The following is a 17247-nucleotide window of genomic DNA, read 5'->3' on the forward strand; positions in this document are numbered from 1 at the left end:
ACTAGCATACATCTCGCTAATGTTGTTAGCGCTACTCTGACGATTTTATCAGTAAACAACTTAAAAACTACATGACTTCTCACAAGCGAGGTAACAACAACAGCGCTGTTCGTGAAGAAAATGAACTAAGTTTCACTATAACTAGAGACATTGCCGCCGAACACTATTGAGAGATGCACAGAGGTAATTTTCTCTCTCTCTCTCTCTCTGTCATAACTTAGTTATTAACTGTATTAACTGCATTAGTCCGTTATCAATGGCTCAAGCCTCCATTACTAGGTTTAAAATGACGTTTTGGAATTAGGAGGCGTTGGATGAAATGCGGAAGAAATAATCCTATTCACAATAGCGATTTAAGTAGAAATACTGGACGAATGCCTTGAAATATATCATCTGATCGATGTCTTGAGGTGTGGCAACCGTAGTATAAGCGGAATAATTGACTTCGGTCCGAGGTGTAACGGCCACACCCGAGGTGTAACGGCCACTCCGCTTCGCGTCGTCAATTATTCCTTACATATTTAGCTTCTTTCATCTCTCTAGGCTCTTTCAGCAGATCTGGAGCGACGTGAACAGCAGCAGTTGAAGATGTTGGCCCAACTGAAGGAGATCCAGTCTCGTTCAGAAGAAAATGTGTCAGAATGTGGCCGTCTGGAGGCTCAGCTGATCGAGAGCGAGAGAAGGAGAGAGGAGCTGCGCTCTAAAGCTCAGGAAGCAGTCCGACAGTGGAAGACTAAGTGCAAGAAACTGGAGCGAGAATTTCAGGAACTAAAGGTTAACAGCAGAAACAGCACTGATAAAGATAAACGGGTGAGACTTAACAACATGTGAGTGTGATCCAAAATTGCCCCCCCCCCCATACTTTCCATGGTCAGTAAATAAAAAAAAAATTAAAAAAAACATTACAAAAAATTTAAAACTACTTTGCAATATTGCTTGGCCATTGTTAAGGTGTTGTGAGTGCTTTTGGGTTGCTTAATGGTGAATGAAAAGAGATAAGTCTCTATGATATTCTGGTGCAGAGATGTTGGCAGGTTCATTTTGCTAGGTGGTTGCTCGGTTTTGTTGGTTGTTGGTTACTGCCTCAAGTGAAAATAGCCCACCCCTAAGTCTATTCAGATCCCTTATAAGTATGACCCCTGTGACCCTTTTTTGGTTTAAGTCAATGGGCAGGGATGCACATAAGTAGTGCACAAAAAATGCGCTGTGTAAATTAGTTAAGACCATTACCTTGCTTACTGACTTGACTGACAGCTGTCAACGCACAATCACCGTTTTAGATTGACTAACTGTAATACTGTATAAAATTTCCATTGGAACTGAAAGCATAAATCTAGGCTATGCACTGCTGGTTTCAGAGCAAATCTCTAACATTTTATTCACTGACGCACTTCACTCTGCAACGCTAAAACCAGCAAAACAGTAACCTACTTACTTGCCGGCAACCTGCCAAAATAAAAGTTTGATGATTTTAGGTTTGAAAATTATGAAAATTAATTTAAACAATTACAAAGTAAAAAAAGAAGAAGAAAGAAATAACATAAAAATATTATAAATATTGTAAAATTTAATATTATATTTAATAATAATATTATATAATAATAATACTATATTCTATTTAATAATAGTACTATTATAAATATTAGCGTTGTATTTTTTAAGTGTGCTATAAAATAATTGTATTTTTATTTAATAACCGCTTTTATCTATTATATTATCTTACTTTATTTATTATTGTATTATTTTGTTAAAATACAAAATAAATACATTTTTAACAATGCAAATTGTGTCAAAGCAGCTTAACATCAGCTTGATATAAAGCTGGGTGGCTTTATATCAGCTTTACAGTATTTAGACGGGGAAATAGTTTGTCGAAATAGTGTCATTCTCCTCTGGCCAGACAAAATCAGCAGTTTAAATCTAGGCTAAAGCAGAGTCAGATTGTGCAAAGGACTCATCTGGTTCCTGTGGTCTTATCCCGATGGCCGTCTAGGAGACAGGGTCTTCACTGGGGATCAGTCTCTGGGGCTCATCTAGTTGTCCTCGTCTCTGCTGATGTTCAGGGCTGTAGAGGTCATCTCTAGGTGCTGATCCACCATCTGATCTGGATACGGACTGGATCCGGGTGGCTGCATTGACCATCTGATCTGGATACAGTCTGCATCTGGGTGGCTACGGTGACCTCGGAATAAGAAAGAAACAGACTAATATTAGCATAGATGCCATTCTTCTAATGATGTAACAAGTACATCGGGTGTTTTGGGAAGTGTTCCTGGTTCCGGTTGACCTAATTAATGCAGCCTAACAATCCTTTTAACAAATTTGAATTATAGAAATGCGATAGTATATTATGTGTAAGCCAGGTTAAAGAGATGGGTCTTTAATCTAGATTTAAACGGACAGTGTGTCTGCTTCCCGAACAGTGTTAGGTAGATTGTTCCAGAGTTTGGGCGGTAAATAGGAAAAGGTTCTGCCACCCGCAGTTGATTTTGATATTCTAGGTATTATCAAATGGCCAGAGTTTTGAGATTGCAGCGGACGTGAAGGACTATAATGCGATAAGAGCTCACTCAAATACTGAGGTGCCAAACCATTCAGGGACTTATAGGTAATTAGCAAGATCTTAAAATGTATACGATGTTTAATAGGGAGCCAGTGCAGTGTTGACAGAACCGGGCTAATGTGGTCATACTTCCTGGTTCTAGTAAGAACTCGAGCTGCTGCATTTTGAACCAGCTGAAATTTGTTTATTAAACGTGCGGAGCAACCACCCAATAAAGCATTACAATAATCTAGCCTTGAGGTCATGAATGCATGAATTAATGTTTCTGCATTTGACATTAAGAGCATAGGTTGTAATTTAAATATATTTTTAAGATGGAAAAATGCAGTTTTACAAATGCTACAGGTAGAAACATGTTTTTCGAAGGAAAGATTGCTATCAAAAAGTACGCCTAGGTTCCTAGCTGACGAATTTACAGAGCAGCCATCAAGTATTAGACAGTGATCTAGGTTATTACATGCAAAAGTTTTTGGTTCAATAATCAACACCGCTGTTTTTTCAGAATTTAGCAGTAAGAAATTGCTAGTCATCCAGTTTTTGATATCAACTATACATTCCGTTAGTTTTGCAAATTGGTAAGTTTCATCAGGTCGCTAAGAAATATAGAGCTGGGTATCATCAGCATAACAGTGAAAGCTAACACCATGTTTCCTAATAATATCTCCCAAGGGTAACACGTAAAGCGTGAAAAGTAAGGGGCCAAGTACTGAGCCTTGAGGTACTCCATACTGCACTTGTGATTGGTATGATATCTCTTCATTTACTGCCACAAATTGATGGCGGTCAGATAAGTACGATTTGAACCATGCCAGTGCACTTCCTCTAATGCCAACATAATTTTCTAGTCTATTTAAAAGAATGTTGTGGTTGATAGTGTCAAATGCTGCACTAAGATCCAGTAGCACTAATAGAGAGATGCAACCACAATCAGATGATAAAAGCAGGCCGTTTGTAACTCTAATGAGAGCAGTCTCAGTGCTATGTCATTTTTCTCTAAGAAGGAACATAGTTGTGAGGATACTACCTTTTCTAATATCTTTGACAGAAAAGGGAGATTCGAGATCGGTCTGTAATTAATTAATTCTTTGGGGTCAAGTTGTGTTTTTTTAATGAGAGGCTTAATAACAGCCAGTTTGAAGGTTTTTGGGACATATCCTAATGACAATGATGAGTTAATAATATTCAGAAGAGGATCTATTACTTCTGGAATCACCTCTTTTAGGAGCTTAGATAGAAAAGGGTCTAACATACAGGTTGTTGGTTTAGAAGATTTAACAAGTTTATACAATTCTTAATTTCCAATAGAAGAGAAAGAGTGGAATTGTTCCTCAGGGGATCTATAGTGGACTATCTGATGCGATACTGTGGCTGACAGCTGCATGGTTACAATTTTATCTCTAATAGTTTCGATCTTGGAAGTAAAGTAGTTCATAAAGTCATTACTACTGTGCTGCTGGGTAATGTCTGCACCTGCTGATGTTATATTTTTTGTTAATTTAACCACTGTATTGAATAAATACTTGGGGTTGTGTTTGTTTTCTTCTAAAAGAGACGTAAAATAAGCAGATCTAGCAGTTTTTAAGGCTTTCCTGTAGGAGAGAGTATTTTCCCGCCAAGCCATACGAAATACCTCTAATTTAGTTTTTCTCCAGCTTCGCTCCATTTTCTGGGCTGCTCTCTTTAGGGCCTGAGTGTGCTCATTATACCACGGTGTTGGACTCTTGTGTGTGCACCAAACCAAATTACACTGTTAGTGTGTTTTTTAGCTATTTTTTTCCATCCGCTGTGTGATTTGACATATCATTTTTAAAAATACTAGAACACCTCTACGCAATAACCCAAGTAATTTGTGGTATTGTTCACATCTGTAGTACAAACTGCATTGGACACTGACATTACACACCATCCATGAACAAAAAATGCAAGGAATAGTAAAAGTGAACTTATTAAAAATGAGAAAATGTTGTTTAAAACAGTTCTCAAAAAAAGATAAAAGTGTACAAACAGATCTGTAAATCTGCATTTGTTAGTGTTTTTTTTTACATTATATCTTGCTTTTTAATATGTATTTAATCTGTTTTGTCCTTCAGAGCAAAGAGAGAGAAGGCATTCTTAGCCAGCAGCTGGAGGGTGCACGCCAACAGCTGGCTGATGCTCTTGGACGTCTTGCTCAGCGTGAAGAGGATGTACGCCGCTGTAATGTGGATCTTACTGAAACTCGTTCACAGCTTGTCACTTTAGAACTAGAGCTCCAAGAGGCTCGGGAAACCTTGAGAGGCCTGGAAGAGGAGGCACAGAAGCAGATCTCCTTACAGGTCCGTATGAGAGAGGAGAACGTCAGGCTACAGAAGCATGTGGAATTTCAGGAGCATAGGAAAGAGGAGGAGCAGAGATCTCTGTTGGATCTCCAGGGCTCAGTCAAGAACCTGAGCGCTGCAAGAGCTGACCTAGCTGCCAGACTGGCTGAGATGGAGAGCTCCAAGAAGGATCTAGAAAAACAGCTCGCTGTGGCTCAGGACGAGAGCTCTTCTTTTGGAAGACAGCTGGAACTGGAGAGGCAGGTGCATCATAAGGAGCTAAGCCACCTCCGAATGACCCAGCAAGAAGGAAAAGCCCAACAGGACAGAGATGTACACGACATGCTGAAATTATATCAACGAGAGCGAGAAGAACTGGAGGCTCTTGTCAGAGACCTTAAGGTTCGAACTAGGGGTGTTCAGTTCCAGTTTTTTCGGAGTCGACTCTGACTCCCGACTCCATTTAGCGTGACTGTCCAAATTACTCTAATTTAGCGGTGACATTACCTTTACCTTAACTACCATTAACTACCATTACCTGAGCTATGAATTTGTCACATTATAATGGGCAGGGGATGGCGCTATTGTCTTAAACAGCATTGATATTAAAAATACATTTACATTTAGTCATTTAGCAGACGCTTTTATCCAAAGCGACTTACAAATGAGGACAATGGAAGCAATCAAAATCAACAAAAGAGCAATGATATGCAAATGCTATAACAAGCCTCAGTTAGCTTAATGCTAACTTTTAAAACTTTTAACTTTTTTAAAGTTTTTTTTTTTTTAATTAGCCTATATAATAAATAAAAAGAAAACAGATAGAATAGAAAAAGAATAGAGCAAGCTAGTGTTAGATGCCTTTTTTGCTTTTGTTAGTTGTATTATAAATAAAAAGAAAACAGATAGAATACAAAAAGATTAGAAAAGCTAGTGTTAGTGTTTTTTTTTATCAAGCAGTTAATAAATGAGTAAATGCATATGAATGCAAACTTATTGATTTGTTTATTATGTGAGTTTTTAATGATTTAAGGTTAATGATTGAACACAATCTATTTCGGAAGTCGACTCGACAACGAGAGTCAATTCCAGTGCTGGAGTCAACTCCGACTCTAGAGCTATTCAGAGTCGAGTAATCGACTCTTTTGGAGTTGACTCCCCATCCTTAGTTCGAATATTAATTTCAGACATGATTAGAGGAATAGTTTACCCCAAATTAAAATTCTGTCATTATTTGCTCACCCTTATGTCCTTTCAAATCTGTAAAGGTGTTATTTTTTTCTGTGCAGGGCTTGACATTAATTGTTGTCTGCTTGTCCAGGACAAACACAAACAAACAAATACATAAATGAAAGTAGGATTTCAAATTTGGTTGCCCAATGGACAGCTAAATCTGTCTTTATACTACTACTACTACTACTACTACTACAACTAAAAAATAAATAATTAAATAAAATAAACCCCAGAAAACTTACTTTTCAAATGAGGTACAGAGGCAGCATAAATCTTTAATATATTCAAAAGCTGACTGAAAACAGCAAGCATGCATACTATGTTGATTGCAAAAAAGTCAAAAGAGTCACATCATTTACTTATATGTAGCTTGGTATGGACTACTTGTTTTTTTCCTCATTTGAAGCACTGAATATTTGTTCCAATGGAAAAAACTCGAGCTTGGAACAACATGAGGATAAGTATAAACTTTTTTTCGGTGAGCTATTTTTTGAATTGCTCTTATTTCTACATAAATTGCCACAAGGATATTCTCCATTCTAGGTTAGCAACAGACCCAACAGGCAGGTGCTGTCCATAGCTTAGACAGAGCAATTTTTAGATGCCCTGCTTTATGCAAGGGGTTGCATTTTGGCTGAAGCTTGCTCTAGGCTTGAATATTTAAACCTGTTGTTGTTGTTCATGGCCTTTATTGGGTAATATTAGCAGGTTTTACCAGAGAGCAAGATTATTCCCAAAGGGATCTTAGAAATCTACCATTATTTCTAAGATATTAAGAAAACAATGTGATTAATATTGTTTCTTTGCTTGTGCAGTCGGAGGCAGTGGCCGATAGTGAACTAAGGAGAGCTCTGCAGCTGAAGCTGGACAAAATGAAGATGGAATGTGATAAACTGACTGAGCAGCTGAGCACTAGTGAGGAAAATCATGCTAAGCTCCTCCGCAAATACCACGCCCTCAGAAAAGAGCTGGATGTGAAGGTAAAGGTTAAGACAATAGACAGGAGAACATATGGCACATAGAAACAAACACAACAAAAAAAACGTGTTCCCACAAGACATGACAACACAAGAACATCCAGTGACAACCCTAACGAGCTGCGTGTTCAAACAAAACAAGACAACATGAAAGTATGCAGCAAATTAAAAACACAAGCCATGTGCTTGGTACACTGAACATGACAACAAAAGAATGCCTGGCCAGTAAAAAGAGCCAGGTGCTCAACAAAAGCATGTGGCAAAAGCTCATGTTGAAGGAATGAACATTCAACGGAAGACAAAACATGGAGCATGAATGTCCGAACTCCGACAAGGAACTGAAACTAAACTAGGCAAAAGTGCTAGGATCTGAAAACCACCTTCTTTACTTAAATTACATTAAATACTAGGACCTAAATTGTACATGTCAGTACTTTATAAAAAGTTACTCTGCCCCAGTGACATTTTTGTACGTCTTTTTTTGACAGTGTGTAGGCTACACCTTCAAAGCAAATGAATTACTTCATTGCTGTTTTATAAATGTTTTATAAACATCTCCAGGAGACAGAAAAGTGGCTTTTGGACAAATACATTTCAGTCCAAAGATGTGAATCTAATCATACTAATGCATTATTCACATGCAGAAATTCACTTAAAAAATGAACAATGTGTCATCAGTGCAAAATGAAATAGAATGGGTGATCTATACTACTATATTTCATAGAAAGCATATTCTTTATTCAAGCCTCAAAAAACTTATTACTGAAACATACAATACACAATCAAGTACCAATATGTAGTAATTTTTAAATGTTTTTTTTTTTTTTTTTAAATATACGCTATATATAACCATTAGCCTACAACAATAAAAGAGGATAAATCAATCTGGATACATGTTAGTGTGTTTCTCTTACTAGCTGGGAAATGTTGTGCCTGCACACATATCTCAGTGTCTCAGATGTTATCTTATTGTGTCCTATGTAGGGTGAGCTAGCAGAGAGGGAGGAGGAGAGGAGACAGAGTGCAGAGCACTCCATGGCGGAGCTGCACGAGAGGGTCACGGGCCTCCAGACGGCACAGGAGTCCATCCTCCATGCCGTAGGGACTCAGATTGACTCAGCCTGCCAGTTCTTGTCAAAAGACTCAGCTGCCAAGCTTGAGGTACCCTCACACACACTACACTACACTACAAAAAACATATGCTGCAATATAGTAAAAGCTGCATCCAAATTTCTATACTGTCAAAGTATGTGCTGCTTTTTCTGAAGAACTTACTACTTGACTTATAAAGTATGTGTAGTGTGAATGAAATCTGGACAAGCTACAAATGCCATGTTGGCATGTGACTTGTAATGTCAGCTATGTCAATAGCGGTTTACATCCACCTATTTTCATGCATATTTTGGGATACCCCTTAAAAAACACTGGATGGAAACACCCAGATGCGCATACATTTTAAAAATATATATTAAAATTTTGCTGAACTGAGGCAGAAAAATCTTTTATCTGATAAGAAAACATGCACATTTATTTATGATGGAAACATATTTACTGAATAAATTCCTTGTTGCGCATCCAAAAAGTCATGTGACTTTGCGTAATGGGACAGCATAACTGGACTAATCAGCGGACCGACCTCATTGCACAGCATCTGAAATGCCTGAGCAAAATCTGTTGGCAAAGTGGTTTGGTATAATTACCTCCCAGAACTGTCTTGATCAAGATATCAAGATAACATGATTATATTATGTAATTTATGTAATGTAATTCATTATATACAAAAATTAGAGCCACAGTGGTTTCTCCTACTGCAACAAATTACCTTTACCTTTTTCTTAGTGATATTTAGCACCAGTTTATTATGAAGTTACAAATATTGTTCTCTTCATCTCGCTGAATGAAAATGGTGCTTTATTCACAAATGTTTTATGCGCTATGTCAATGTTTATGTGCTATTTCAAAGTAAATTTGCAACTTTGAACATAGCTACTGTTGTGTGCCATTGATGAATTCCATGCCCTCATGGCATGTTTAATGACCGTTAATAACTTTAATTCATTTTAATTGCCTTTAAGTTAATAAAGTTACGAAGTGTCTATTTACACTAAGTGCAAATAGCCCACCTTGTTGGCACAGGCTATTTATACTAACTCCGCCCACCAACGTGTGATTGGGCTAGTCAACACTACAAAAGACACTCATCAAATGTCAGTTCCAGTGTTGTAGATGATAAAGCGCGTACTTTTTGACACGATCGACCAGAGTTTGTGACTGCCGTTTGCCAAAATTTTTTCTTTCTTTTTAAATCTCATATCACATCGGAAAAGCATTTATTAAAAAAAAAAAAAAATGAAGGAAATAATCAAAAGGTTGAAAATAAAGTATCGGGTAGTGTTAGCGGAGGGGTGGGAAGGGCTTTATTGTCACAGTAAGGTGGCATCCATTTAATAACTAAAATGAAAATTAAAAAACAATATGCAATAACATATTGAGTGTAAAACTTAATTTCTAGTGATTATCGCCGATTTGATTGCACAGATACTATTTAAACTAAACTGAGCTAGACAATGACATCTCTGAATTCAATAATGAAATGCCTTTAACTGAAAATTGAGTGTTTAATCTTATCATTATACATTACTGACACTCTATCCTCCAATTTGATACTGTTAAGTGCTTTTACACAATCTGTATTGTTAAAAGCGCTATATAAATAAAGGTGACTTGACTTGACTTGACTTGACTTAAATTATAATGTACTAGAATACTGAGGTGCATATAATTGCCACTATTTGCAATAAGTAGTATAAATAGCAGAAAATCCTGCTTTTTTACCATGGTGTAAATAAAATACATTGTTATTTGCACTTAGTGTAAAAAGCATCTATTGCTACAGTATCTATCTATTAACTTAATGGCAATTTCTGAGTGACTGGTGTTACTTCTGGGGATTAAACAGTTTTAGACTCTAGAATTTTTTTGAAGTACAGATGAATCCATGTAGTGTAACAAAAGATAAAAAATAAGTAACAACATAAAATTAAGATAAAAAGACATAAATAAACGTCTCCCCCTCACACTCAGTTGGTTAAAAACTAGGACTCAACAAGGTGGACTCGGACCTAATACTACCTTGATACATAGAAAAATGTTGTAGTAAATATGAATTCTGATAGTGCCAAGTGTTCCTCCTAGATGAACAGAAGTCTCATCTCTAAACTGTGAAGTCACTCCCTGCTTTTTGCAGGTTGTCTGTACTTGTTTCTCAGGGCTTTTTAAGTACACTTTCTTTTCTCTCAGCTCAAGCTGTCAACTTCCATGTTATATTCCAGTCTTTAATGTTCTTCTGCATCCTTCACACCTTTTTATCTGCTGCTGGCAACCCCCTTTGATTTAAGAAAAAAAAGTGACAAAATGGCCTCCTTCCCCATCATGCATTTGTGTCAGCAGTCTAAACCGGCATGGCGGTGTTTAAACATTGTTGTCTGTGACAGGTGAGCTGTCAGCGTAACACAATCCTGCTCCACATGCTCGCTTTTTTAAAGGTGACAGACCCACCTCCCGTGATCGTTTACTCTGGAGGTGTACAACATAGCTCTAAATGAGAAATTTGTAAATCTGTTTATTTTTGCTTTGCAAAATGATTCATCTGTGCGGAGGGGTTTTCCCACAGAGCCCAAGATCTCTGAGGTTTACAGTCCTCCAGTAGACTGTCACTGTCTTGGAAAAAAAACAAAAAAACAAACAAAAAAAAAAAACGATCAGAGGAAGTTCAGCCTGAATGATTCAGAATAGTTTTTCCTTCTTAACCTCTGCAGAGATGTGCAGTTTTACATAGTGCCTCATTATACAGTATAGTATTTCGGGGTTTTTTTCTTTCTCTCTTTCATGCATAATTTGTGTAGCAAAACAGCTTTACTCCTTGTGTGTTTTCGGTGTTGTAGGCCATTACTCTGACTCCAGGACTGCAGAAGGATTCCCATCGCTGGCTTGCTGAAGTTAAGGTATATTGTTGAGCTCTCAATAATCCATTTTCTAGCTGATATCATGCATCTATTCTTAACACAGCTGTTGTTCTTTACTGTCTCAGACTGATGGAAACATCCTCCAGGTCTCAGGGACTTAATGTCATGTTTTATCAGGTTTTATTTCAAAAATGTGTATGTTAATGCATTTAAATGCATGTGTAGCTGGTTGTGGCTGTGTGTTTGTAGTGGTGTGTCTAATGTTCATGAGTATATTTAAAGACCCCATGAAATGGTTCGAGAAGCAGAGTTTTAATTAGTGTATGACATATGTGACCCTGGACCACAAAACCAGTCTTAAGTCACTGGGGTATATTTGTAGCAATAGCCAAAAATAATTGTATGGGTCAAAATTATCAATTTTTAATTTATGCCAAAATTCATTAGGATATTAAGTAAAGATCATGTTCCATGAAGATATTTTGTTAATTTCTTACCATAAATATATCAAAACTCCACTTTTGATTAGTAATATGCATTACTAAGAACTTCATTTGGACAACTTTAAAGGCGATTTTCTCAATATTTCGATTTTTTTGCATCCTCAGATTCCAGATTTTCAAATAGTTGTATCTCGGCCAAATATTGTCCTATCTTAACAAATAAACAGCTTATTTATTCAGCTTTCAGATGATGTATAAATCGAAAAATTGACACTTAAGACTGGTTTTGTGGTCCAGGGTCACACATATTTTTATTTTTATTGAATCAGGAAGGGATATTAAAGGCCCTTCTTTTTAACTAGCCAGTTGCCTGTTGTACATCACAGCTGTGAACTATGATTTGTACTTGCTATTGCTAGTAAATCTCATTCTAGACAGCATTTTGTTGGAGAAAAATTTGAAGACTGAGTACAAGGTGAATTTTTGGTCCATTTACATACAGAAAAAAACCTGTAAATTGTACAGTTGTGTATTGCTGCTAAAACTTAATTCAGCAGACTTTCAAAGTACACTAATTACTAGCAAATAGGTGACTTTAAAGCCAATACACATGAATTACAAGTCATTAAAGTCTTTAAAGTCATATTAGTGGGCAGTTTGTGCTTTTTCAGAATAAGGCTCTGACAATACAGTCATTTGTTGGTTCTTATTTATATTTAGTACATTTAAATATATGTATTTAAAATTATGATTGAATTCATGTTTGTGTGCATCAGGGTTGTTATTTCTGGGAAATTTTGTATCTTTGTAGAATTATTAACTAATATTTAGCTTTTATTTAGTTTCAGCATTAGTATAGTTTTGATCTCTTTTAACAGAGCACAGTGAATTGTTCCATCTGCCCATTATGACACTTTGTACAAGGAAAATGCAGAGCAGGAACTGGGGTTGATCAGACACCTTGTTGCTGTCAAACTGGGTAGCATACACTGGTATTCAGAAGTCAGACTTATTACATGAATCCATTGATTAAAAAATATGGAAGCTAAAGTAAAGTTCTCTTTCCCGTTTTCCTTGAATCCCTGGGTGTTACAATACACAAACATGTTCGGTACATACCTCGTTTTTGACATCACCGTTCAGTATGGTTTCGGTGCAGCAGGAGGAAAAAACTAAACATGAATATGATTATTTTTTTTTTTATTAAACAGTGGTGTTCTGAAGAAATTGCTCATTCTTTTAATAAATTCAATTATAAAAATCTACCTCAGCTTCTGCTCTAAACTATAGGAAGCCTTTTTACATTATTATAAGGTTACAATTAACAAAAAAGCCCAAACTGAAATTTAAATATAATAATCAACATTAAAAAAAAAAAAAATGGTAACACTTTACAATAAGGTGTCATTTGTTAACATTAGTTAACGTATTAACTAACATTAACTAACAATGAACAATGCATTTATTACACTATTTATTAATCTTCATTAATGTTAATGAAAATACAATTGTTCATTGTTTATTGATCTTAGTTCACAGTGCATTAACTAATGTTAACAAACACAACTTGTGATTTCAATAATGCATTAGTAAATGCTGAAATTAACATTAACTAAAATTAATAAATGCTGTAGAAATATTGTTCATTCTTAGTTCATGTTTACTAATGTTGTTAACTAATGAACCTTATTGTAAAGTGTTACCAAAAAAATTGTATGCAAACATATATATTGCACATATATTGCACATAATTTAAAAATATTTAAATGAACTAAATTATAACATTTCTATTTGTTGTTGATATATATAATCATTTGCACAGTGGCTGTCATAACTTGTTTCATAACAGATTTATATACATACAATAAAAAAATAAGTTTTCACTAACAGGAAAAGTAAAATGTGATTTTATCACATTTATTCATAGTATTTAATCTAATATTTCCCGAAATGCTGTTCTCTGCACTTCATTTAGCTAGCAAACTAATGAGCTGTAGACACTGTTTTATTGACATCTTTCTGCGGTTGAAACACTGATTGAGGAGGCATGAGATGTTCATTCATGTTTATTTCACATTAAAACTAGTAGTAAAGAGATTGTGCACTCCGTGCTGCCATTTGAACTGAGGTGTTTATGCAGTGATCTGTCACGTCACATCAAAGACCATGAAAAAGGCATTTATTGTTTGAATTTCCTGAAAAAGTGGACATAATTTAAAAGGTGAGACTTTTTCTTATCAAAATAACAATATATAAAACTGGTAATTTCCAATGACGTTTCACTCATGCAGTTGTTAAAACAATGCAGTATTTGTTTGGTACATACCAAACTGAAAGACCTCTACCAAATATTTTCAGTGCAAATATGTGTACCGTTACACCCCTAATAATAACCTTGTTGTGCATTCATATTTCACAGCTGAAATAATCAAGCAGGTGATACTAATAACTAATAATAAAACTTTTTAACTGGCATTTGTTAGTTGTTTTTGTGACTAGCAGGTTTATTATATCACAAGTCATGATGTGATGTGTGGGAATTTCCAGAGACACACTCCTATTTCAGAAGGTTTAACTTGACGTGAGCCACTTTTCCTCCATGGGGCAGAATGGTACTAATAATGGTATAGAACGATTACAATTATATTTCCACCTAAGCTTGGTTCAGTACAGTACAATTACAAACAGCTCTCAGCCTGGAATTCTACTATGTTGGTAAAATGTGTGTAGTGACGTCACCATTCATGATTAGTCACTTGTTTTTTGTCTAGTTTCTGTCTGTTGCTCACCAAGCGCACTATTTGAGCGAAGTAAAATATCTGATCATCCTCCATAATGCGGTTGCTTTTTACATCTCATGCCGTATGTAAACACTTGCGTTACCAAGGCGACAGCTGATGCATTTGTATTACAATCTCTGTTATCAACCCTGCACTGGAAACTTAAACCATATCTATGCTGGCTGGGCTGAATCGTGGGAACGGCTTGGTCCTATGGTGGAAAAGTCGCTAATACAGTTGTTTGAATTATTGTGATAAAGATGTGCATACTGATTGTCCCTATGCCTTTGTGTGTTCAGACAAAGCTCCAGTGGCTGTGTGAGGAGGCGCGTGAGCGGGAGTCCAGAGAGAGGAGATTGAGGAGGACACTGCAGCAGCACAAGGAGCAGATGAAAGCACTGAAGAAAAGCAAGGACTCAGAACTGCAGAGCCTCCTGGACCGCATTACCCTGCAGGATCGGCTCCTCAAAGACATCCAATCAGAGAAGAGAGGTACTAACTCACCTCAGAGAAAGGTGATTACTAAATCAGAATTTATGGGGCCTGACACTTCAGCACAGGTAGTAATGTGATCGGTCATCTAATAATCGTGCTTCTCCTGGTACATCTTTGCAGCGCAATGGTGCCTCCGTGCAAGGCGAGAGTGTTCACGAAGCACAAACAAGTGATCATTTCGACCCTTTGCCCAACGGGGATGGGGGTGGCAGGGCAATATCTATTATTTCCTGAATATTACTGATGAACGGATCAAAAAGTAGGCTACTGTTCACATGCGTTTTACTACTATATAGTATAGTAATATAGTAATAATTTAGTACTTTCTCCTGTTTTATTGTTGGTTTCCTCTTTTCTGATCATTTGGAATGAGGATAAAAAGACAAAAAAAAAACAAACAAACATGCAAATAAGTTCAAACATCAATTCAATATCTACTATTTCTTGAATATTATGAAATTCAAGATGACTGCCCATGATGACGTCATAATATGCAAATTAGATGAGTATATTTACACCCCACATAAACTTTCGGTCATGCCCAACATTCTTCTAATTTACAGAAGATCTCTATCTTTAAGCCTTTTCAAGCCACAAGCTTTTGAAATCTTGATGTCAAAATCCAGCATTTTTCCAAAAATCCCTGGTGCATAAAGGGTTAATTTGCTAATCACTTGTAAAAATATCCAAGACACCAATCGGTTGTTTTTAACGATTTATCAAACCGCTTCACAAAGCACTTTTCACCTTATAAAACTGCAACATTGTAATTGTAGTTTAAAGACAGTTTAAATCACAGTCAAAATACTGTTTGTTACTACTGGAAATTATTTAAAAAATGTAAAATAATGCTAATGAAAATATTAATATAAACTATTTGATTTCTTTAATTTTTTAATTGATTTCCCTTTTTTCATGACAGTGGTGACTAATACAATGTCACCATAGTTTTATTGAAGTAATAATGTCAAATCGTCAAAACCATGTAGCAGAATTGAGGATTATCATGGTAACTTCTATAAAGTGAGTGTTACACACAAGTTGCATCAAAGAATCTGTTTTTCTAAGACATGACACAAAAAATACATTCGTTTAAAATGGTTCAGGAAAAAAAAAAAAAAGAATTTTCCTGTGATGCTTGTACGTATATTCACTGCTGGACATTGTTAGTAGACACCTTTTTCTGGTGGCTTTAAGCCCAAATTATACTTCAGCTGTACACGCTCCGCTATAGTCCTTTAGGTCTTAAAGGGACAGCAGCATAATCAACCTCATGCTGTCTGTATAATTAATGTTAATCGAACAACAAAAGAAAAACAGAAAATCACTCAATGCTCTTGACTGAATAACTTTTGTAGCTTTAACAAGCATATGTTTAATTTATACCATGAAGACTATGAAGTCTTCTGTTGTATTCTTAAAATATAATTTACTTATATTTATGTTAAAGGGGTGGTTTACTGCAATTTCACTTTTTTCATTTTAAATAGTGTGTAATGTTCATGTGCATGAACAGTATCTGCAAAGTTGCTGCGCTGAAAGTTCAACGTAAGCGGAGATCTCGTCTTTTAAAAATCAGGAAGTTTAATGCCTACAAAAATGACTCATATGGGACTACAACGAGATACTTCCCGGGTTGCATACGTAACAAACCCATAAATTTGCATCAACCCCTCCCTCCGGAACATGCAAAAAAGGGGGCAAGGCCATGTTCTGCTGCTTTGTCGAAGAGGAAGAGTTATAGTGGAGAGTTGTAGCCATGCCGTCGAAACGGTGTTATTTTCACCCAGCTGTCAGGTCTTCTGTGTTCGGGCTTCCTACGGACGCTGTAGTTCGTCAACAATGGTTAAAATTTATGTTTGATTATGTTCCTGACAATTACAATCCTAATTTAGCTCTCTGTGCTGCACATTTTACGGAAGACAGCTTCCAGAATCTACACGAGTTCAATGGATTCACACAGAAACTATTACTAAAACATGGAGCAGTTCCAACTTTAAAACCAGAGGCAGCAGTTGTTGGGCCACAACCTGTAAGTAAGATTTCATAATTTTAAATGTATTTGCATGTATAATTTCAGACGTAATGTTTTAGTTTTATCAAGGACGTAAACAAATGCCAACGCTGGCTTTAGTAGCCAGTTAGTTAAATACTATTTCGTTTGTCTATGACAAACGCGTACAAACATTTTGGACCCGAATTTGTAATTATGTACTAATTTTGTAAATGTATTTTCCATGTATACTTTATGACGTAATTTTTCGATTTGATCAAGAACGTAAACACAAGCCAACGCTGTTTGGTTATAGTAGCGAGTTAGTTCGCTGCTATTTTGTGTGTATAAGACAAACGTGTACAAACTTAAAAAAATTATATGTAATCACAACAGCAAACTTCCATTCAGAAACGTTTTGTAAGAGCCGTGCTTGCGGAAGTTCTGCTTGACTCTCTTCATTACCGCTTTCTGGGTCTGATTCTGGCTCAAACTGATAAC

At 36.2% G+C, this 17247-nt stretch overlaps 1 protein-coding gene across 16 annotated transcripts in view; it reads left to right on the forward strand.

Moving 5' to 3' along the window:
* The window catches only part of LOC131527003 (centrosomal protein of 128 kDa), a 73729-nt gene that overhangs the window by 20066 nt on the left and 36416 nt on the right, over positions 1 to 17247 (forward strand). For 13 of the 16 annotated variants that reach the window (XR_009267582.1, XR_009267581.1, XR_009267587.1 and 10 more), the window contains 6 exons: positions 544 to 810; positions 4654 to 5262; positions 6909 to 7073; positions 8055 to 8231; positions 11015 to 11074; positions 14558 to 14750. Coding sequence is in view for 2 of the 16 variants with exons in the window: in XM_058755801.1 (XP_058611784.1) it covers positions 544 to 810; positions 4654 to 5262; positions 6909 to 7073; positions 8055 to 8231; positions 11015 to 11074; positions 14558 to 14750 (1471 nt within the window). In the remaining 14 variants the exon portion in view is untranslated. Of the gene's footprint in view, positions 1 to 543; positions 811 to 4653; positions 5263 to 6908; positions 7074 to 8054; positions 8232 to 11014; positions 11075 to 14557; positions 14774 to 14873; positions 15013 to 17247 lie in introns of all 16 variants that reach the window. The other 3 variants (XR_009267588.1, XR_009267592.1, XR_009267586.1) reach the window with 3 other exon arrangements.

This window comes from Onychostoma macrolepis, chromosome 20 (assembly GCF_012432095.1).
Source record: "Onychostoma macrolepis isolate SWU-2019 chromosome 20, ASM1243209v1, whole genome shotgun sequence".
Classification (NCBI taxonomy): Eukaryota; Metazoa; Chordata; class Actinopteri; order Cypriniformes; family Cyprinidae; genus Onychostoma; species Onychostoma macrolepis.